The sequence below is a fragment of the Chamaea fasciata genome, unplaced genomic scaffold, assembly GCF_029207755.1.
Source record: "Chamaea fasciata isolate MVZ Bird 193981 ecotype frontalis unplaced genomic scaffold, bChaFas1.0.hap1 SCAF_12, whole genome shotgun sequence".
Taxonomy (NCBI): domain Eukaryota; kingdom Metazoa; phylum Chordata; class Aves; order Passeriformes; family Sylviidae; genus Chamaea; species Chamaea fasciata.
In genome coordinates, this window is record NW_027094097.1 from 22179671 (window position 1) to 22202539 (window position 22869).

At 47.5% G+C, this 22869-nt stretch overlaps 2 protein-coding genes across 2 annotated transcripts in view; both read left to right on the top strand.

Annotated features, from left to right (window-relative positions):
- Positions 1 to 370: 370 nt before the first annotated feature.
- LOC136295679 (hypoxanthine-guanine phosphoribosyltransferase-like) lies at positions 371 to 6368 on the top strand. The gene is made up of 9 exons (XM_066194261.1): positions 371 to 499; positions 867 to 956; positions 1730 to 1836; positions 2262 to 2445; positions 2787 to 2849; positions 3607 to 3689; positions 4455 to 4501; positions 5192 to 5268; positions 6182 to 6368. Exons 1-9 carry the CDS (start codon positions 371 to 373, stop codon positions 6227 to 6229), a joined length of 828 nt encoding a protein of 275 aa, XP_066050358.1. The 3' UTR covers positions 6230 to 6368.
- Positions 6341 to 22869, top strand: part of LOC136295680 (hydrocephalus-inducing protein homolog) — a 74152-nt gene continuing 57623 nt past the window's right edge. Inside the window, 7 exon segments of the mRNA XM_066194262.1 lie at positions 6341 to 6648; positions 8568 to 8682; positions 11902 to 12021; positions 14046 to 14180; positions 15604 to 15803; positions 19170 to 19291; positions 20592 to 20796. Coding sequence (XP_066050359.1) covers positions 6341 to 6648; positions 8568 to 8682; positions 11902 to 12021; positions 14046 to 14180; positions 15604 to 15803; positions 19170 to 19291; positions 20592 to 20796 — 1205 coding nt within the window.

Consider the following 22869-nt stretch of genomic DNA (forward strand, 5'->3'; position numbering starts at 1 on the left):
CGTTCTGCGTGTTAGAAGCCATACCAATCTGCCAGGATTTATCGCGGAAGGTAATGCGAGGGCTGACAAGTCGGCTAACCCTGCATGGGTAGCACCTCAGCCTGATACACTCGCACAGGCCAAGGCATCACATGGGTTTTTTCATCAGAACGCACATACCTTACAAAAGCAGTTTCAGTTGACGCCAGCGGAGGCTCACGACATTGTCGAATCATGCGACGACTGTCATGCACTGGCTGCGCCTTTACCGGCAGGGCTAAACCCCAGAGGCCTTAGGGCCTTAGAGCTTTGGCAGTCGGATGTTACCCAAGTTGCCGAGTTTGGCCAGTTCAAGTATGTGCATGTCACTGTTGATACTTTCTCCTCTGCAATGTGGGCTTCTGCTCACACGGGAGAAAAGACCCGCGATGTCATTGCCCGCTGGAGGCAGGCCTTTGCCGTTTTAGGCATACCTTCTGCTGTGAAGACCAACAGTGGTCCTGCTTATGCCTCGCAGAAGGTGCGGCAGTTCCTGCAGCTATGGGGAGCGTCGCACAAGTTCGGTATCCCTCATTCTCCGAGTGGGCAAGCAATTGTAGAACGCGCTCATGGTACTCTGAAGCGGGTTCTTCCAAAACAAAAACGGTTAATGCAGGGTGAGACCCCGCACAGTCGGCTGGCAAAGGCTTTGTACACTATCAATCACCTTACGGTGCCACAGAATTCTAACAACCCTATTATGGTGAACCATCACCTCTCGTTGCAGGCATCGGACGGGACGCATCAGCCTCGGGCGAAAGTTTGGGTGCGACATTTAGTCACTAAGCAGTGGGAAGGTCCCTATGGCCCTATCGCTTCGGGGCGTGGGTATGCGTGTGTACCCACAGATACTGGAGTACGCTGGGTACCTACGAAGTGTGTTCGTCCGGACCTGCGACCTCAAAGGCAGAATCCGACCGACAGGCAAGCCGGACACGGTGACCAAAATGAAAGACAGCAAGTGGATGAACCATTGAGTGATGACTCCGATACAGACGATGCGAGTGTTCACTCTGATGGTCCTTCCAAAGGCACAGACTGAACATTGTACATTTTTCTTTTCCTTTTTCTAACACAAAAAGGGTGAGATGTCGCCCTGATTTTCAGCCTTCTGATGACTGTTTACATATTTCTAGTGGAGTTTCTCACGGATGTAACATAAACAAGTAGATTGTTTTCACATACCAATATGTGATGGACTTCTGAGATGACCATTGGGGTCAGAGGGGTGTCCCCTTTGTCCTCCAATCCTGGACAAATCTCCAAATCCTATTTAAACCCAAAAATGACAATAAACGGCCCTTTTTTCTTTGCTCACTTCAACCTGTCGGGTGAGTGTGGTTCTTTCGTGTCCCTACTGGCGACAGTCTACCACACGAGCAAGCTACTGAGCTCTGCAAGAAGGGCAAATGGAGCAAGAGGGGAGGTTGTTACTGTTTTGGGTGGCTTTTTTAATGAGTTGACCATGGCCAAGAATTTATTTCATAATGACTGGGGCAAAGTATTTGTTATCCATTCACAACTCAGCCACCAGCTCCTGAATTATCAGATTGTGAATTGTTCTAGTAGAAAGATTAAAAATTCTCAGAAATGTTTTTATTTTGACATAATATTGGGGAGGAGGATTTTTTTCTTCGCGCTATCAGAGACTGAAAGCTTTTTCTTGTATGGCTTTGTTGCTGGTTTTAGACTACTTGAATTTTCTTTGCAGATAAGAGATGAGGAAAGTGGCTACAACAAAAATCTGTTTTGCATTCCTAAGCATTACGAAGAAGATTTAGAGAGAGTCTTCATTCCTCATGGTCTCATCCTGGACAGGTATGAGGGTAAACAGAAAAGAATAGGGACAGTGGTGCCAATTTTTGTCTCTCCAAAAGAAAAGACTGAGGTCCTGCCCTGTGCAGCCCATGAGAAACATGGAAACCCTGCAGCCCCAACCCTTCTGTCCTAAAGTCTAGTACGAGAGGGGTTTATGGAGAGGATTCCTCTACAAGCCCAGTTAACCTTCCATGTTCCCTCAAAGATCTTTAAGCCCACCTATCCTGCAATATTGAGGTTTCTGGATTAAATCAGCTTGTGCTGTGCAAATACATAACTAACTTTCCTACGACATTCTGTGGTCACACTCTGCTAGTTATAGAAACCTAACAGCAAGATCAGAATTTTTACTTGAACATTGCTTAATATATGGACAAACAACTATGATATACAGAACACTTTTTTTTTTTTTTTTTTCCTCACAGGACAGAACGTTTGGCTAGAGATATCCTGCAAGACATGGGAAGTCACCACATTGTTGCACTCTGTGTCCTTAAAGGAGGCTACAAATTCTTTGCTGATTTGCTGGATCATATAAAAGCACTAAATCAAAATGGTGACAAGTCTGTGCCTGTTACCGTGGATTTTGTCAGAATAAAAAGCTACTGTGTAAGCAGCTTTCTTTTCTTTGGAAAATTGATTCTCTCCATAGACTGGCATTCTAAATAGTGGTACTTCGCATGAGAACCCCACAAAAATTGAGTTCATGTATCCATTCTGTTCAAATTACCTACTAAAAAGGAACTGATTTACTGATCTGCCCCAAAGGGCGGAGATTATACCTTCACTGGAATAAACATAGAGCAGAACACTCAACATGACGAAGGCAGGGGCAGATCTCAAACTCCCTCCTCTTGCAAAATAGCAAGAGCAGCACACCTTTCAAACAAATACAGGATAACACTGTTGGGCATGTTTATGTGACTTCCATCTCTTCTTTGTCCTTCTAGAATGATTCACCTGCAGAAAAAATCAGTTTTGTTGGAGAGGAACTGTCTACACTAAATGGGAAGGTATGAATTAGTATCTTTGTCTTTTAAAGGGAAACAACTGTTCTTGTGTATTTTCCAGGAAATCCATCTTTATTAATATTTTGGTACTGCATACTTCCAGCCACCTAACACTGATTTAAAATGCTGGGCTTTGAAACAGAGAATAATTCCCACTGATCTCAATGGAAACTTGAAGTGATCAGTAATGAGTGCTCCCAAGATCCTAGTCCCCATTTCATCCCAGAACCCCCAGGAAGGAACCATGCTGAATTGACTCGTTCCGTGTGGCTCTACAATACTAGTGCTATACATAGAGCGATATCTAGACCTGACATAGGTGCCTTTATCACCATATTTTAAGCTTTCATAAATACAGAAATTTCGACTCTTCAGAAATCACCAGAGTCAAGTCAATAGTTCAAATGTCGACCTCCTTTGAAAATCAGTGCAACTTCCTTGTAACTGAGGGTTTTAGTGTGCTTTTTTTGGCTGTAGAATTTGCTGGAAATTGCCATTTAAATCTTTTCTCTTCTTTCCCTTCTCTTCCTATATAATGTCTTCCAGAATGTGTTAGTCGTAGAGGTAAGTAATGACTGAAGGAGGGGTGGAATGACATGGATTTTTTTTCTCCCTTCTTTTCAAATTAATACATATTACATGTAACATAATAATTAATTATGCTACTGTGCTGCCGGGTTGGTATGCTCTAATTTAGTCTACTGACAGTCTGGTTTTCCTTTCAAACTTGAAGGATAATTTATTTTTTTATCTCTTTCAGGACATTATTGAGACTGGTAGAACAATGAAAGCACTGGTGTCAAAAATAAAAGACAAGAAACCCAGGATGGTTAAAGTTGTAAGGTACAAGGATATAGCTACTAACTGACATATTCAAATCATTTGGGTGAATCGTCAGTGTATGCTGACAGGTGCTTGTTTGGCTTGAAGTTTGGGGTGAAAGGAAATAAATGCAGGAAGTAATCCTCATCCAGCTGCTGAAATATTAAGTGTTTCTTAAAGAGACTGGGAAATTTACCCGTGCACTACCATCTTCACTGCTCAAATGAATAAAATAAGGTTTTATGGCTCTTTCTGTGTAGTCCATAAAGTCTCATGGATTCCCTGTTTCTTATTTTATGTTTGAAGGAAATTCATCTCTTTCCATAGGTTTTCTAACACCACCTCAGTTGCCTCAATACTAGAATGACAACACTCAGAATCTTTGTTAATATTCTCAACCGTAGAAGTTACCAGAATCTAAGAGTCTGTCAGCACTTGGAAGATGACTTCAAGTAGCATTCTAAATCTGCTTTTGGTAGATCATGCTTCCCCCTCTGTGCTATTCTAGTGTCCTGAGGCATTGCTACATGGAAGGGCAATGATCCGAGACACAGGATCGAAGGGAACTGAATACAAAGTAGAGCCACTTGAACACGGAGAATGAACCTAGATCAGAGCCTTTGCTTCTCCCTCCACTACGAGGCTGACCACTGCTTTTTCTGTGCAATACTCTCACTGTTTGAAGTGCATGATTTTAGAAGCTTATGGGGAGGTGTGGGAGAAGGAAGTTTACAGCTTAGAGTAAGACATAATTTAAAAACCAACTGTCTCTGCTCTGCCTTACAGCCTGCTCATTAAAAGGACATGTCAGAGTCCAGGTTACAGACCAGACTGTAAGTATGGTGTTTTTCTGGTACTTTTTTTCTGTATTTTCCAAAACACAGTCTTACAGTTTCACTTCAGGCAGCACATCTGACGACTGGCACATAAGTTTCATGAAGGCCAAGAGAAATGGGGAAAAACTACACAAAACTTGTGAAGTAATGACCAGCTATGCCATCCTGAGACCTCATGACCACATTTTTTCCCTGCTTGGCCTGAGTGCAGGTTTAGCTATTTGATACACAAATTCAACTATTTGATAGTAGAAACAGAATCAAACCTTAACTGTTTTGCTTTGCTTTGCTTTGCTTTGCTTTGACCCTGGAGGACATTTGTTTTGACTCTGCATTATTAAACTTGCCTTGTTTCCAAACTGGAAAGTCCTACTGAATCACATTTCATCTATTTTCACTCAAGTGAAATCTCATTCCTTGTCTCCTCTCCCAGGACTAACTCATAACTAGGTTTTAAACAATTATTTTATTAATAAAAATCATTCTCTTAATACCTTAATTATAAACTGACTGATGGGAATGGTTTAGATTCTAACCTGTGTCATCAATTTACAACTCAGATTCTTAAGGAAGCGCCCCGAAAGAGATGATGCCAATTACTCTTTGCTCAAGTATGTGTCGAATACAAACTCTGCACTTAAAAGCTACTTACACCACAGATATAAAAAGAACTGTGTTTTCTTACAGATGTAGGCTTTGAAATTCCAGATAAATTTGTGGTTGGATATGCTCTTGACTATAATGAATACTTCAGAGATCTAAATGTAAGTACATGCACATGACTCCACCGCCAGCTATCAGGCACCTACCCACCACGGGTACCCAGCAAAAATATTTGTTTCTACTGAGAGCTTCTCAACAATTAAAAACCCTTCAATTCCAGCTAGAAACTTCCATTAAAAGAGCAAAGCCATTTTTAAGGTGCCGAGTTGGTAATGCAATGGAGGTGCATAAGAAATGTTTGGCTTCACCTTTTTATAATTCTAGTCCACAAGTCTCATGGCTCAGCCATGCTGCAGGACCTTCTGAACCCCCAGGATAGTGAACAGCATGCAGTCTGCAGCCCCAGCTGAAAATAAAATAACTTGTAATTTGACTTGAATTGGAAATTTGTCTGCCTTTGTTCAATCCTCTGTTGCTCTTCTATCACCGAGTCTTTGAAGCGGCTGGTCAGGGACTCCGTGCGAAGGTTTTCCATACACCTTTGGATAACGTGTCTGTGAGATCTCTCTTCCCTTATTCCTTTAGAGCTTCCTTAGGCTGTACAGAGTAGTAGACTTGGAAACACCGTAAACTAATAGGGTTGATCTTTTCTTCCCTCCTTTGTTTTCAAAAGTACTCTCTTAATTCCGGGTAACTCGGAAAGTTTTTCACTTCTAAGTCTTTTTACTAAGACAAACCAGTTCTGCTGAAGACACAAACAATCTGTGCTATTGTTCAGCAGCATGAAGTAGTGTGCAGTAATTTAACAAACCTAAGTTCTTTCAAATATATAAACCTATATATTACAGATAAGCTTGGAAAGAATATTAAAACCTCGAGTTTACTGCAAGTAGGGAACTTGCAACAATTACGGTTCTAGTGTGTTTTTATTACAATGCTGGGAATACAGCTGAAAATCAGTCTCGCACGTCATTCGAAGATAGAGGTTGATAAATATTGTACTTCTTCTTTTAGCACATCTGTATTCTGAAAGAGAAGGCCAAAGAGAAATACAGGATGTGATAACGTCAGTCTTCTGGAGCACTAATTCCTGGCTGCTGCTTAGGTGCTAAACCATTACACCAGGAAATCACTTCCGCTGCTTGCGTGTCCCTACGAAGAACGAGAAGCCAAATGTTAGCGCCCAGGACCTGCAGCTCTCCGATTCCCACTTGCACTCTGCGCTGCACACGGACTGTTGAGTTCCCGCGTTTTTCCCGCTGTGAGGGAGCAGCTCGGAGCTGGCTGCGAGCCTCTGGCGCCGCGCCCGTCCCGTTCCGGGCCCCGGGGCGGATTCCTGCCGCTCCTGCCGGGGCCCGAGGGGGAACCGAGGAAGGCTGCAGCAGGCGGGGGCCGAGGCGGGAACGAGGTCCGCCCGGCGCCCCTTTTCGGCCCGGCGCGGCCGTCACAATCGTCGCCGCGGTTGCCCGGGAGCCGCGAAGGTAACCACGGCTGTGGCCGCCGTGCGCCCTCAGTTGCCTCACGGCGCGCTCCGCACTGGGCGCTGCAGCCTGGGCGCCTGCGGGCGGCTTCACTGGGCGATTTGCCGGGTGAATTGTCGGCGGAACATTGGTTTCTGCGAGCGAGTCCTGAACTCGCGGGGACTCTGTCTCTGCGAGCGAGTCCTGAACTCGCGGGGACTCTGTCTCTGCGAGCGAGTCCTGAATTGCCTTTGAAGGTAAAGACTGACTAAAGTTGAGGTTTTTGGTTTTGTCGCATCTGTGCTCTGAAAAAGAATGCCAAAGGGAAATACAGGATGTGATAATGCCAGTCTTCTGGTGTAGCAGTTCGGTGGCACGTACAGCCGAGTGGGTGAACAATATATGGTGCAATGATTGTGCTCTCTTTTTACTGAAGAAATGCAACATCTCCTAAATACACTAGTCTATACATTTTTTCCTGTAGTGATTACTTAAACTGCTTAAAGGTGAATGAGTTCTGTTCAAGTTTCAGTGGATTGTTATGATCTGGTTGTTAACATTATTAGGAAAATGCATCTGAATTCAGGTGCAAACGAGACCATATGCCAAAATCAATAGTCTGGATTTAATGTAACAGCAAATGTGAGGAAGAGAGAGAGAAAGAAATAGAAAAGGGGAGGAGGGGGATTGGGGAGAGGGACAGAAAGAGAGTGACAGAGACTGATTAAGGTCGAAAATATCACCATTCCATGGAACCCATCGGCATACCATTAAATCCTCTTCTAGTCTTCTCTGTGCTGAGGTGTGACAAAACATAAGAGTCCAATGGATTCGTACAGATTTGGGCAAGGTGGGACTGCCCAGGTACCTCCCTGGGGCAGGGCAAGTTTGACTCTGTCTCTTGCTACTTTCAACTCATATAAAACCTTTAGCACCAGCATATCCTTGGAGTCTGCCATGAATTGGGTTCTGGATTTTCAGGTCTGTTACTTTGCATCCCGTGCAGTCACCTGGTGCAAGGCCTCAGGCGTGGGTCTGGGGGCACTTTGGAGGTCTTTGATGGGTTGTGACACCCCCTCAGCTGCCCCTCACGGCAATGTCCCTTGGATGTGGCCTTCTGGGAGTGGGGGTTTTAGAGCTGAGCCCGTTTGTGTGAGGGAGGATGGGTGTCCACTGCCTCTGAGCAGAGGTTACACCACACCCCCAAAATTTCCTCCTTCCCTCTCTGTTGATGGGAGGTTTGTGTGCAAGCCTGGCCTCAGCAGATGAGTCTGTGGCTATGACTTCCCCAGACAGAGCTGATTTTCAGGACAGCTGCTGGGTTTGGTTTTGTTGTGGATACATGTTTCTCCCTGAGCCTTGTTTACTCCTCCCCAGACCTGAGGTAGTGGGACAATAGTGTCACCTTTATCTTGTCTCAGTTTCCCTTAGGTGGCTTAACTCACCGTCCAAAGTTCCACTCAGGAAGCATTTTCAAGCAAGGGTGGGCTTTGGTGCTCGCAGCTTCTTTATACAGCTTTGTCACAAAGGGCAAAAATTCCTTTATGACACTATTTCAGCCATTAGCCATGACATTCCAGTCTCTCACAAGTCCTGTGAGGAGCAGCTGAGAGAGCAGGGGTTCTTCAGCCTAAAGAAGAGGAGGTCCACTTGAGCTGTTTTTAAGTAATATTTAAGCTACAGCTTTGTTCTATCTATCATTAATGTTCAGATTCTTGGCTCCAGGTTTCAGTATGATCCATCTTTGAAGTGCACAACATAGCCATATAGTCCTCAAATACAGTCCCACTAGAGGTCTAACAATACTAGCTACTTGTGCCAAACAAGCACTTAGCTACCTTTAAGTAATGTAAAATTTTTAGCACCAGTATATCCCTTGAGTCTGCCATGAATTGGGGTATGCATTTTCAGACTTTCATTGTTGCTCCTTCCAGGTGAAGCATTGTCGCTTATCTACGACATCCTCCCTTCAAAATGGCTTCTGGATTCTCGAAGAAGACACCACCACCACCACCACCTCGTTCTTTGTTAAGAGAAAAACTGGCGTCTGTTAAAGTGAGTACCCACTGGGGCTGTGCTAAGGCTGGAAACTCCCCTGGTGTCCCTCCTCTCCCTGCCCTGCCCGTTGTCCAGCAGCACTGTCCAGCTGCAGACCCCGTCCCCACCTCTCTGTGCCGTGCTCCTCTTGGTGGGGCTGTCCTGGTGCAGTAGGGAACACCGTGTGTTGCTTCAGGGACAGTCCAGCTTGCCTGGCTCTGCCACCGCAGCCAAGTTAAACCTCTGTGAAGCTGAAGCCCTGAGCACCTGCTCCTTTCCCTCCCCTTGGTCACAGTCATTCCTTCTGTCAGGTGGACACTCACCAGTGCTGCTCTGACCAGCCTGCCCTTGGGCATGTGGGGGGGAAGCTCAAACTCTGCCCAAAGCCTTGAGAGACGCGGCTGGTCCCAGCCTGAAGAGGTTCCAAAGCAGCTGTTCCCTCTCCTCTCCTGTGTGGGGCACAGATCCAGCCCTGCAGGCAGCAGAGTCAGGGCCGCAATGGTGCCTTGGCTGTTGGGAGATCACTTGACTGAAGATACCCCACGGCTGAGGCTCTGTCAAGGAGATCCCTCTGTTTTCTTCTGCGGAGGGATCTGTGAGCCCAGGCAGAGAAAACCAAAGCCAATTAACGGAGAGAACTAAAACTTGGACACATTCCTGTGCACCTCACTCTTGGTACAACTTTGCTTTCTTGCGTCTCTTGGACTCGCCCAGCAGTGCTATCTCCTTGCTGTGAGTTTTGAGTGTTGTGCAGGAATGGAGTTAGGGGAGTGCTGAGAGCTCCACCCCACTCTCTGAAAAGGTCACTGCCTCAATCCAATAAAACTAAAGAGGAAAAAAATGCCCAAAGAGCAGAAATCCCCAAACAAGTCACATCAAATCATGGAGAAGCTAATGGGACGGAGCCATGGGGTTGGAGTATGTATATTTTACTCTGTGTTATTAATTTACTGATGCTAAGTATTTCAGCAAGTAACTTCCAGGGCTTCCAGGACTGTCCTAGACTATGTGATCACAAATTATTCACCAGTGCCTCTTGTTCAAGAGAAAGCCTATATGAACAGTGGCATCTCTGAGGCTCTTGCTGCGTTTTTTTTTGCCTTTCAGCTGCTTCCATCTACGTTCCTGAGGGAGAAGGTTCAGGCCAGTACTGGGAGGCGTATTCTGCCCAGCATTAGCCCATTTCAAGTCCTGAGACTGAGTCGTCAAAAGGTAGCCTTTTCCTGCTCTTTTTCTTTCTGTTTGATGTGAAGTTTGAAGAGGATGTGTGCTTGTGACAGGCTCGCCTCCAGCAAAACATCTCAGTGTCCAGGTCCTGTCATTGCAAACTGCTGCTTGTGGTGGACTTGGAGTCCTGATCTGCACCAGGCCAACACAAATAACCTCTGCTGAAGCTGCTGGGCTTTGCTGGAGTGTAGCTGCCATTGCTAAAACAAGGGGGGGAAGGCTGGGGACGCAAAGGCACAAAATTGCCATTTGCCATTCTCCTGCTGAAACAGCCGCCTCTTGCTTAGGTGCGGTCACCATCAAATGCTTGGGGTCATAGGATTCCCTCCGCAGTGGCAGCGTTGCCCTTTGAAGGCCGAGGAGCTGCAGTAATTACTTCAGATTTAACAAAACTCATTGCATTCATGCTTTGGGTTGGAACCCTGACGTGGTGTTAGATTTTGCAGGCTGCCAGATGTACAGGGGACTCACCCTGGGCAGAGGGGAATGGATGTGCTTTATCTGGATCCGTGCCTGCTTAGAGGTGTGTTTAAAGCTGCTTTTCTTGCAGGGCTGGCTCAGTATAAAGCCCACTCCAAACGGGTAGGTGACCGAGGTGGGCAGTTGAGCAGGAAATTGGCAGCATGAGATGTGTAACAAAGTGGTTAAGGATCGCCCTGGAGAGGGGGGATTGGGAACACCTCAGAGAAGGGCACGACTAAGGGGACAGCGTGCTGCAGCCACTCCCTTGGGCAGAGTGTGCCTCCTGTCAAGTCACGGAGGATTCCTGCTTGTGTCTCTGGAGTGACAGCAGTGTGTCTGGAGAGGGCAGACAAAGCAGGGGAGAGTTTTCTCAAAGCAATGTCTCTGCTCCAGAAGCATTTGTTGCTGTTGTGTCATTCCAGACGTGCTCTCCAATGGTATTAAATAAGATAGCAATAACAGATTACAAGAAAGCACCCATTTAAAAAGGAGATACCAACTTGCTGAGAAAAGAACTGAACGTTATCCTCATTCAGCGATCACCTCATTTGTCTTTTTCCTAACTTCTGTGTTACTTTACTTTTGCCTTTACCTCTGCTAGCAATGCACTAACTTTTAAATACAATTAACGGGGACAAAATCATCCAAGCAAAAGAAAACTGTTTATTAGTAACGATTCAACTGAGCTGGGCGTGTCTCCGTCTCCCCTGGAGACAAACAAAGACACCCTCCAGCAAAATGGCAATCTTTCTATACCCTTTATACCTGCCTGGGGCGGTCCCCGGCCCCTTTCCCGTTGGACGGTACTCAGGAACTTCCATTCTCTCTGACCACCAACTTTTCTGTCCCCTCCCCTCTCATCACCAACTTTTCTGTCCCCTCCCCTCTCCTCCTACTTCCTTTTGGTCAGGTCTTCAACCACGTCCTTCTCCCAGCTCACAGCAGCACGCAACAAACCAACCTGAAAAAATCCAAACCACAAACAACACACAGAACCAACAACTTTCATTCTTTAACTTAATAACCTTTTGACATTGTTCAGCAAAATATCGCCTCATCTCTCACACCTCCTCTGGTACTGTTCTCTTCTTACTGATGTCTAAGTTCTAGATGAAAAAAGATATTTGCAGTTGTGTGGGCCTCAGTTTCCCTGTCTCAGAATAACGGACATCCCAAAATTGTTTCCCATGGAGTCTGATGTAAATTTATGGGTTTTACTTACTCCATGAGTCCTCAGTCAGTGCCCCAGAGCTCTGTGACCTCATGGGCACAGGGCAGTCCTCAAGGTAAGTGCTGCCTGGCATTCTGGAGAAGGAAACCCGGAGAAATAGGTGCCAAAAGAGCAGCTTGGCTCGAGCCTGCTCTGTGTGGCCCTGCAGCTCTTGATCAGCTGAGAGCAGAGGTGGGTGAGCTACTGTTTCCCTAGTGTGGCCTGGGCAGAGGTGCTCACCATGAGTCTGTACTTCAGTGGGGATCAGTGTAAGATTCTCCTTCATGAACCTTCCTCCCAGCAGCTGAACGTCTCCCTGCTCTCTCTTGCCTCTCCAGTTGTCATCAACTCCCCGGAAAAAGAGCTCGTTTAGCGTTTCCCCACCAGAGGTGGTATTTCGGAACTTCGTCGTTCATGAGGTCTATGAAATGGTGGTGTCTCTCATGAATAAGGGCGAGGTAAGTGCTGGGACATGGAGCGTTAACACTGTGCTGGAAGAGTGGTGTAATTCCCATAGTGTACAGCAAAGCAAGTTATCTGCTGCAGCACATCCAGAAGAAAATGTCTCAGCATCTTGTTCTGCAAGATGGTGGAAATCTTCCTGTGCTGGGAATTCTCCCCTGATTTTGCCCATGGGCTGACGGTATCTATCCCAAAGGAGTTTCCTTCTTTTGAAAGCTCTGATTGATAGGAATGTTGAGGGTTATACAGTTCTTACCTGCTCTCATGCTTTGCCTTGAGTCTATACCACATCTTGTGTCTCCTTGGTTAATCTTGGTTCCTGGTAGGAATTTCTGCCTCTCTCAGCCTGTTTGGCTCCCTTTGTGCAGCTCAGAGTCAAAGCTCAGGGGCTGAGTCTTCTACGCTTTCTGCTGGAATCACTATCATTAGTGGCATTGGCACGGCAGGAAATGTTCTGAAACAGCCCTGGAATCAGAGTGATGTAGCAGAAGCAGTAGGAGGCCTTTAGGTGCCACTCCAGGCTCCTGCTAAGCTTCATCCAGCTCTGCTCAGGTTTTCCAAAAGCAACATGGTGCTCTGCTTTCCCTTTGGAGAACCACAGCACATCCAAAGCCATGTGCTCCTGTTTGGCAGTTTCCCAAGAGAGTTGAGAGGGAAAAAGTTGAAAAATGTCAGCAGTTGTGTTGGACTGTAAAGGGGAAAACTGAGACCATTTGAATTTCTGTCAGGGAAACATTTTCTTAAATGAGGCTTGTGCCAAGAGTGGGCTGGTGGGAAGAGACAGGAGGGAGTCAAAATCATCTGGTTTGGACTTTTTGAGAGCATTTTGGTGCTCAGGGGTTGATATGTATGTGTTGAAAATGCATGTTTGCTGTGTCTGTGTATCCCAGAGAGCAGAACTTGGCCTGCTGGCTGCAAGCGGGAATGCCCAGCAGCCCAGCTTGCCTGCACAGGCAGCAAGAACCCCTGGAGAGCCAAGGTTGGCTTTTAATACTGAAACCACACTGTGAGTCAGTGCTGGTCATGTTTTGAAATATTGCCCCCGCAGTCCCCCCCCGCCAGGGCTAGCTCTGGAGAGGCTTTGGAGGAATATCTCCAAAGGGACAGGACAAAAGATTTCAAAAGAGGCTCTTACCCCCAGATTATTCCTCAAAGGGGTCCAGGGGCCGAAAGAGAGAGAACAAAGAAATCCAGGGGTCTTATCTAGTCTCCTATTTTGGGAGGGTCCTGGCATTCAGCCAATTAGGTGTGGACATGTAGGGAGGAAATTCTCGAAGGGTCAAAAGGCGAGAGACCATTCCCCTAAAGAATTACAACGTTTCTCCAGGAGGAAAATGCCTTTGAAGCCCACAGTCAGTAGGCACAGCCTGTCTGTGTTTCCATCACTTTTGGGGAGGTGATTGCTGTAATCAGTTGATGATTCTTCCTTGCTGCTTTACTGGCCCTTTAAATTCTCTTTGTCGTCTCCTTTTTTTAGGGATTGCTGTGTTCCTTCTTTTGCTTTTCAGGTTTGCTTTTATTCCCAGTAAGGCCACAGTGTTTGGTCTCCTCTCTTGCTGGTCTGCCTGCATGACTGTATCCCCCAGAACTGCCCTATCCAAAGCTGACCTGCTAGAAAGGAATTTCTTCCTTCCCCGGGGATAATGTGCTGTTATGCTTTCAGGTAGCACAAACCCTCTGTGGAACACGACTGCATAGCTGTGTGCAGGCAGAAGCCAGCAGGTTTTTGGCCCTGTTGAATATGCAGATGATTTGGTTCAGGTGCTCTGTCTCCATCCTGCTGGTGCTGACCTGCTCGGCCTTTCCTTCCCACCAGGCACTGCCCTACTGCCCCTGACCAAAATGCTGGAGCCAGACAGAAGGGATTCAAGATCACCATTGGGAATTCTGTGCCTGTACCTCCACAGCTGAAAGGGCTTTAGAAAAGGGGTCAAGGAAGGACGTCACCAGGGCATGGGCAGGTCTCCTCTTGTCCTGTTTCCTCAAGTGGCAAAATCATGGTTCCATGTCTTTCCTGCAGAATCTTCAGAGGGTGCAGGTCTCCATGGAGAGCTCACCTTACTTCCAGCTGGCGGGCCCCAGTGATGCATGCCGTGCCGTGCCAGGAGGCGCCGTTACCAATGTGCACGTCCACTTCACCCCTGACGAGAACAAGGTGAGACTGGAGGAGCCAAAACACAGAATTATCTCCAAAGCCATTGTTGTCCCTGCACTCTGGGTACAGCCCATGCTGTGAGCTTGGCTCCAGGCCGTGGGCAGGCAGCCTGCAGCCAGTCCCAGCTTGGCATGTGCTGTCAGGCCCTGCACCCAGGCCTGACAGGCCCTGCTTCCCCTCGCTGCACATTCCTCTGAGCATTCCCAAGGGAAGAAAGATGCCCAGGGAACAGTATGCAAATGATAGAGGGGTGTTGATAGATGTCTGGCCATCTCTAGGTATAGTGGAAGGGGTTTCATTATTCTGCAAAGTACTAGAGGAACAAAGAGGTCAGAGAGCTTTCCTCCTTCCTGACTGGCCACAGCTTCCCTGCCTCACCCGGGGCTGGAGCAAGGACGGTGCTTTTTCACACCCTCTGTTCTCCAGCCTTGGGCTGTGCTGTCCCAGAGCACAGCTGACCATGATACGGCTGCAAGGCCAGGGCAGAGGATGTGCTGTGCCCGTGGGCCCAGCCTGGCACAGGCACACTGAGCTCTAGGTGCCCTTAGTCAGCAGGAGCTTGGTGAGCTGCAGGGGACTTGGACACCTGCCTGAAAGAGCTCGTGTAGGGCAGGTACAGCCTGCAGGCAGGCAGACCTGTGGGCCCAGAGCCGGTGGCAGCGACACTGCTGCGGCTCTGTCTTCATGCCTGTCACTGTGGCTGCTCTGTCAGCTGGCGCCCATTCCACGCCAATTCTGCTTTTGCGTGCAAGTTTGAACACCAGTGCCGAGGCCCTGGCAAGTCTGCTCTCAGCGCTGTGATCTGGAGGCTGGTTCATACAGAGGGGTTTAGGACATGGCATGGAAGGGAGGAAGCCTTGCCGGGAAACAAAGAGAGGCTCTTTCCAACAGCATCCTGCTACCTCTTAGCACTGTTCTTCTCGTGACTTGGTTGGAGAGGCAAAGTTAGAGGGGAGTTCTGAGCAAACAGATATTTCTACACCAGGCCAGAGGTCCAGGATCTCTTTGGGTGCAGCTGTTTTCTCAGTTTCCTTTTGTTGCTTAGATTCAGTTTAACACTTTGTCCTATTCTCAATCAGTGGGAATATAGTAACCTAAGGAGGAATGTCCTGTGTTCCCTAGCTCCATGTTCCTTAGAAGGGACTTAGGAATTATTTAACATCATTAAAATTGAGAGTAAAAATTATGGTGGCCTAGGGCAGTTGTCTGTATGACCCAAGTGACACAAGAGCTTAATGCCACTGAGATAGGTTTTGCAAAGTGCACTGGTGCCTTTAAAATGTGAGATATTAGTAGAACTTATTGTTCATTTGGGGGTGGAATAGGTAAATTGATACCCTTGAAGGGATATAGGAAATGGCTTTTCTTCTGCCATGGAGATGGCACCAAATGACCTGTGCTGAGACAGTTTCTTTTCCTGCAGGTTTATTCCCATGAGCTCGTCTGCGTCAGTGGAGAGGAAAGGATAGTTGTGCCAATTCGGGCCATCCCTGCCCGAGCTATCCTGAACTTCCCCGACGAGCTGGACTTCTCAAAGTGTCCTGTCAAAGGCAGCACCCGCAAGAGTCTGCTGATTGAGAATTCTGGTAGTCTGGCAGCTCATTACCAGCTGAGCACCGAGAGGTGAGGCAGCTCATCTGTCCTTGTGCAAAACACCTTTGGGGGATAACAGAGTTGGGAAAGAACAACAAAAGGAACCAGAGCATGGGAGCTGCTGCCCTGCGTCGCCGGCTGCAAATGGGCAGGATGGATGGCATCTGCTCTTGCTTTCGGTGTTCTTAGCAGGATGCAGCCTTTGAGCTTTCTCCGTCCCAGATTTCCTGGGGGGTGCTGGAACATGTTAGTAGCTGGCTTGCGCCCTCCTGAGCACAAGCAGCTTCTGAAATGGTTCCTCACCACTGTCAGCCAAACAGACCCATTCTCTGGGAGGACACAGGCACATGGCTTTCCAGTGGTCCCTGCATCAGATGCCCAACATGAGCTGTGTTGCAGGCAGCCGGTGCAGTTCCTGTTACTTAAAGCTGATCTGATTTCCCTTGTCAGCTGAGGGCATCAGTCCTCTCTTCTGTTCCGTGATGAACCTTTGAAAGCCAGTTTAAAATTTCAAACACGTGCTTTAAATCTCTGAATAAGGTCGTGCCCCCTTTCATTGAGATCTCTTTTTATATATTCTGAAGTTCCTGTGTTTCTGCTGTTTTTTCATTTTGGTTTGTGTTAAATGTTTGCCAAAAGATCATGAATTCTTCATTGGGAACTTTCATAAATGTCAAGCTCCTCTAATGCCTATCAATACACCACATGCCCATAGGTATATGCACAGGTGTATTAGAAACATGAGACATTTAGTGAATGTGTGAAAAGCAATTGGGCTGCTTTAAAAGATAAAAGAAGGTAGAATAACTTTTTCTAGAGGGGACCTCTGGAAATTGTCTGAGCAAATACACTGCTCAAAGCAAGACCAGTGTCCGGGGATTGCAAGGGGCCGTTGGGAGATCTGGAGTTGTCTTTAGATGCCATACAAGGAAACAAACATACAAATGGACTAGTTAAAGAGCCGAAGAAAACCTATTAAAACCCCTCCATGACCTTATCTTTTCTGCCTGTCGGGTGCAGTAGTGATTCATTGAAAGGGTAGATCTAACAGGATGAGAACTATCTTAAGGAGCAGCTCACAATTAACTCACTATATTGCTCTAATCAACCCGTAAAAGGCCAAAATTTATCCTGCCAGCCCCATCTCTTGGCAGTGGTTTTCATTTGGTTATTATAGCGTCAGGGATGTCTCCTTCACAGTCCTTCCTATCTGTGGGCTCAGGGAACAGCTTAGTGATGTTGACTGAAATTCAGAGGAGTTAAGTTTAACTGTAGAGCTTGTGTCCTTGGGTCTTGGGGAGCCAGGTCTATATGAGAGATGACTGCTCCAGCAGGAACAGAGGAGTCTGGTGGGTACAGCCTGGGGTGGGATGTAGGAGATGCAAGGGCTGATTTGCACTCAGTTTTTCAGCCCTGACAACTGAAACTTGGCTGGATCCTCTTCTCCTGGTAATTTGAAAATAAGAAGATATCTTCTTTCTCATGCAACGCCTGAAGTCACTCCCAGGAGTGTTATTCGCATCCTGCCATCTGAGGGCAGGAGTATGTAACATGGGGCAGGAGTGGGAAGGGAAGGGAAGGGAAGGGAAGGGAAGGGAAGGGAAGGGAAGGGAAGGGAAGGGAAGGGAAGGGAAGGGAAGGGAAGGGAAGGGAAGGGAAGGGAAGGGAAGGGAAGGGAAGGGAAGGGAAGGGAAGGGAAGGGAAGGGAAGGGAAGGGAAGGGAAGGGAAGGGAAGGGAAGGGAAGGGAAGGGAAGGGAAGGGAAGGGAAGGGAAGGGAAGGGAAGGGAAGGGAAGGGAAGGGAAGGGAAGGGAAGGGAAGGGAAGGGAAGGGAAGGGAAGGGAAGGGAAGGGAAGGTAGTGCTGAAGTGTGGCCAGGGACTCCCTTAACTGGCAGCTTCTCTTTCTGGCAAAATTTCTGACAAAATAATAAGAAAAAACTCCTGTGCCTTGCCCACACCAAGCACCGATCCCCCAAGCCCCAGCAGAGACCTGCAGCAGTGCTGGCTCACCCTCGGGGCAGATGTGGGAGCTCGTACAGTAATCGGGCTCCGGGGCTGCTGGGGCCTTGTCTTTCCTCCTCTCTCCCCAAAGTCTCACATCCAGCACATAAACATTGCTGGCCCAAGGCTTCTCCATCAGCCACTAGTGATGTTCTCACTAGTGGTAATGGAGCAGGTCAGGCCCATAACTGCAGCAATAGGTCCTTAGTGAGCAGAACCTGAAGCAAGTTCATCAGCTGTCACTACTGACATGAATGAAATTCAGCTTGCCAGATGTTCTCTATATTTTTGTGTGTGATAAGTTCAGCACCAAACTCCCCAGAACACCCTTTCTGTGGACAGATTGACCACCAGCAAAGCACTGAGGAACTTTTGTTTCCTCGGTGGGGCTGTGGAAGAGCACAAAGCCCAGCAACTTCTGGGCAGAAGCACATTTCACCTGAGCTGTCCCTGAGCATCAAAACACGGAGTCTTGTGTTTGTCAGGCAAGAACTGTTCGCCTGGTGACCAATCCTAATTGCTCCTGTTACATCCAAAGTGCACCAAGACATTTGCGTAATTATTTCCAACACATTGCACAGAGTTTGTCTGGTGAGCCAAGCAAACAGTTACCAGCCTGGATGACAACCCAGGGTCCCAGATTGCACTACTGGTAAATACACAAAACCCTCCTGTTCTGCCTCCTCGATGTGCTCCTGCTAATGGTGCTTCATAGAGCTGGGATTGGATCCTTCAGATTGTAAATGGCATCCTCCTTTTGGGTCTTGTTTCCATGTCACTGTATTGCTCTAATCTGCATTTGCACTCTTTCAGAGTTTTGATTGCTCCTTTTTGTAGAGCAGCTTTCATTGAAATGCTGATAAAATGTGCTAATTCAGGATCTTTTCAAGGTAAAATAAACCAAAGAGCCACGCTGCAAATTCAACAGTAATTATTCCGTGGTCTTCAAGGGAAAGTTCCTTCTCCCTGTCTGATTCCTAGGCTGTAATCTCACAAGAGAGGTAGTGCCCTAACATTTGCATCTCTTGAGAGGAGGTTTATAGGTAGCAGGAAAAGAGAAATTCCTGAGGCAGTCAGTATCAAGTTATGCATGCAGATAGCTCTTAACTCTCTCTGTGCTTTCCACAAACCATTCTCTGATGGGATTGCTGGCAGTCAGAAGGCTGGATGCCGAGTATGGGGGGGATTAGGTCGTTTTATCCCACAGGATCTTCTGAGGGCTGGATCTCCTCAGAAGTGGGTCAGTAGCTGTTTCTGATCCTGGCTGTTCCGTCTGTCTTGGCTGTAGTTTGTTTGCTCCCTGCTTGCCCAAGTGAGCTGAAGTGACCTGCACTGCAGAAGGAATGTCATGGCCAGATGTCCCCCCAAGTCCTGATCTCTCTCTTTGTGTTGCAGTCCTTTCTCCGTGGTTCCAGCTGAAGGAATTCTGGGCCCTGGTCACACCATGCAGGTGACAGTGGGATTTCACCCGCTGACGAGCGGTGACCATTTCGGGTCCCTGGTGGCGCGCTGCACAGGTGAGTGCTGGGCAACGCACGGGACACAGGACAGTTCTCCACCATCACTCCCTGTTCATCCCCCTCAATTCCCTCTAGATGTACCTTCTCTGTTCCAGCTCTGCCCCAAAGAAAACTGAAGTAGTTGGTGTTTAAATGGTTGATAAAGTGGATCCCCCCTAACAGGGCTAAGATTTTTGGAATTCTGTTTTGCTGGGTGTTGCTGAGTGGAGGAAGGAGGAACCCTGATTCTCCACTACTGTGTGGCTACGCCTGGGTGAAGTTTTATTTTACTCCTGGGCAGTGCTGTATGTGAGCTGCGAGGTCTCCGTCAGACTCTCTCCAATGCAGTGTATTTCTTGCACACCTCTGTCCTGTATGCCGCTTTTCCACTGGCTTGTCACAGACCCTTTTACTATGTTGCCCTCTACGCATCTATGTAGTTTTTGCCTAATAACACCTTCAGGCCCTCAAGTTCCTGTATGGTGACAAATCAAGACAAATTTTTCCTCGTCCCCATTTCCCAGGCCGTTCATGCTGTTGCAAACCTCTCTCATCTCCCATTTGATTTCTAGACTGAGGAATCCCATTCAGTCTTCGTATAGAAGCTGCTCTGTACTTATTAATCTTTCCTTGTCCTTTTTTATTTAATCTGAAATGCTCCATCTTGGTTTTTGAGATCAGAACAATATAAAATATTGCAAGACTGATGGGGCTGTGGGTTTGGACAGGGAGATGACGGTGATGATTTTTATGGTGTTCATTTTGTAGTGGTTTGTCATATTGCAAAGCCAGGCTGGTTGTGTTTCCTCTCCTGTGTCCCCTCCTGCTGTGGGCTGTCACTTCACCTGTTCCTCTGGGTCTCCTTTTTCTGCCCACATGCCCCCAGGCATATTTGCTTGTCAGCAACAAGGGATCCAAGGGATCAGGAGAGGCAGGAGTCTCGTGGGATGCGCAGGGGAGACCTCGGCAAGCCAGGATTGACCAGGGCTCCTCAGTGTCACCTGAAGGACTTTGATGCAGAAATCCCAGTGATCTGAGTGGGTCACCTGAGCACATCTGACAAATCCCACTGTACATACTGTCACCTTGGGGCCAAATCTCTACAAACACTCTCAGAAATAAGGTGGTTAAGGAGGTGGCCAGGACATCCTCACGCCGTACACACAGAGCTGTCAGGACGTGCTAAATGTACTGATCCATGGAACTGCTAATACATTTAAAAGCTATGACACTTTCTTCCGTGACCTGTGGTTTGCTTTGTTCCTTGTGCTTCCATCAGCAACTGAGCTAGCTGAGCAAAGACTCTGCTTTGTTCCAGGTGAAGAAAGTTTCTTCACATTCCTTCGCGCAGAAGCTGCAGATGTCAACATTGGGTTGAGCACATATTCCGTGAAGGTTGAGAAGACTTTCATCACCACAGCAAGCCACACAAGCATGTTCATCAGGAACAGGAGTAACATCACAGCCCACTTCCAGTGGAAGATGTTTCCTACTGAGGAAGCCGACAATGAAGAGAAGAGGAGGTTGGTTTGAAAGATACGTTTCAGTGAGATACATGGCCCAAGACTGAAACTAGTGCATGGCCTCAGGGGGGTGTTGGCGATTTTGAATGGTTTAGGCCAAGTAAACCATCCCTGGCATTAGGGTGCGTGTCCCTGGGCTTCAGGAGCTCAGCACAGCAATCCAGTTCCATTTATACTCCAACCAAGGATGGCATTTTAGGAAGGAAAGGTTGATTGCAATGACTGGATTTCCTCAAGTTCTAATTGGGCTTTTGCCTCCCTAATCTTCTTCCTACATGACCTGGCAACATCCTTCAACGTTTCCTGAGTTGCCAGCCCCTCTTTGCAAAGGCGATACGCCCTCTTTTTTCCCCTTAGTTCCTTCCAAATCTCCTTGCCCATCCAGGCTCGTTGTCTTCCCTGTCAGCTCACCTTTCAGCACACAGGGACAGTCTGTTCCTGTGCCTTCGAGACTTCTTTCTTGTAGTATGTCCATCCTTCCTGGACCCTTTTGTTTGTAAAGGCTGTTTCCCAAGGTCCTCTCCAAAACAGTCTCTTGGACAGGCCGAAGGCTGCCTTCCAGAAGACCAGAGTGGAAGTTTTGTTGATGCCCCTCCTTGTTTCACTGATTGTTGAAAACTCTGTTATTTCACAGTCACTGTACCCCCAGACAGTGGTGAACAGATGAAGTTCATTTAGTTCTTAGGGAATCTCCTGGTGATATCCAGTACCTGGATCCCAGGGAGGCAGCAGGCTTCCCTGTGGAACGGATCCGCTCGATATACAGGGCCCTCATTTCCCCTTAGAAGGGATTCACTTACTACCACTACCCTTCTTTTCTTCGTAATACTTGAGGCTGGGATCTGTCTGGCAGAAAAAGTGCAGCTGTCTCCAGACAGAATTTTCTCTTTTAGTGTCATCTGTCTGAGCCTCTGGATCCAGGGCCTCATACCTATTCTGTCAGGGTGCAGTGATGGGGGTCAGGACAGGATTTCATTACCTCCTCAGCAGAAGCCCATCCCCATTCCCCACTGTCTCCTAGGTCTTCTCCTTCTGCCTGATCACAAGAAGGGCAGGGCTCCTCTGACTCCTGCTGAGCTTCTCTCGGGCTTGGAAGGGTGTAACTCCAGCAGTTTATTTTTGTTTCGCTCTCCCTAATGCTCCTCAGCCTTCCCACTTCTTCCTTACCTTCTGCCACTAGACAGAGCAGATCATTCACCTGCTCACACTGCACGCAGGTGTCTTTCACATTATCCTCTGATATTAACACCAGGCTCAGACCCTCCCTGCAGCCAGGGGCCTGGACAGCTGTGTCCTTCCTGGGGGGTTCTGTTTGAGATAGTACACTCTTGCTGGCGGCAGCAGCAGCAATGACTTTTGATCATTTGTAAACTTGCTGGGGGAAAAAAAAAAAGGCAGAAAGATGAAAGGAAAAAAAAGGCAAGCACCTCAAAACCAACCAAAAGACACAGCCCGCTACACAAGGAGGGTGGGTGGCTGCAGCCTTTCTGCTCGGCCTGCTTGTGTGAACTGCCACGCAAAAATGAAAAAATGCTGTGCAAACTGCCAGCCCAAACTGCTGTGCCAAAACTGCCGTGCCAAAACTGCCGTGCCAAAAGTGCCATGCCCAAACTGCTGTCCCCAAACTGCTGTGCCCAAACTGCTGTGCCAGAACTGCCACGGCAAGCGCCTGTTTGCTGCGGGCCAGGTCGCTTGCACTCCCCAGAGCCATTTTAAATCACCTGCAAAGGAACAGGAGGTCGAGCCTCACCCGCTTGAATGGATGGCAAGAGGGTCCTTTAGTGCCCTGGGCTTCTTGGTTCTCCACTGTTCTCTGTCTACTTACACAGTGTCTGACTTCCATACGAGCTCTGTATGTTAAAAGAAAATCCCATGACCACCTCTGGCTATTTCCCTGGGCTGTTTATTTCCATTTTTTCCTACTTGCCTGCCTCAGCCTGGATCCCAGGTGATCCACTTTCCCCTCAGAAGAAACTGGGTTTTCTTTAAGTAAACTTCAACCTGGTTTTGGTTTTGTGGATTTTTTCCAATTACATTTGTTTTCATGCCAGTTTGTGTCCTAGACTGTCACCA

Coding starts and splice junctions, on each gene's coding strand:
- LOC136295679 (XM_066194261.1), top strand. CDS start 371: ATGTGGGCTTCTGCTCACACGGGAGAAAAGACCCGCGATGTCATTGCC. Junction 3,690..4,454: donor AGGATGGTTAAAGTTGTAAG/GTACAAGGATAT, acceptor TCTGCCTTACAG/CCTGCTCATTAAAAGGACAT. Junction 5,269..6,181: donor AATACTTCAGAGATCTAAAT/GTAAGTACATGC, acceptor TTCTTCTTTTAG/CACATCTGTATTCTGAAAGA.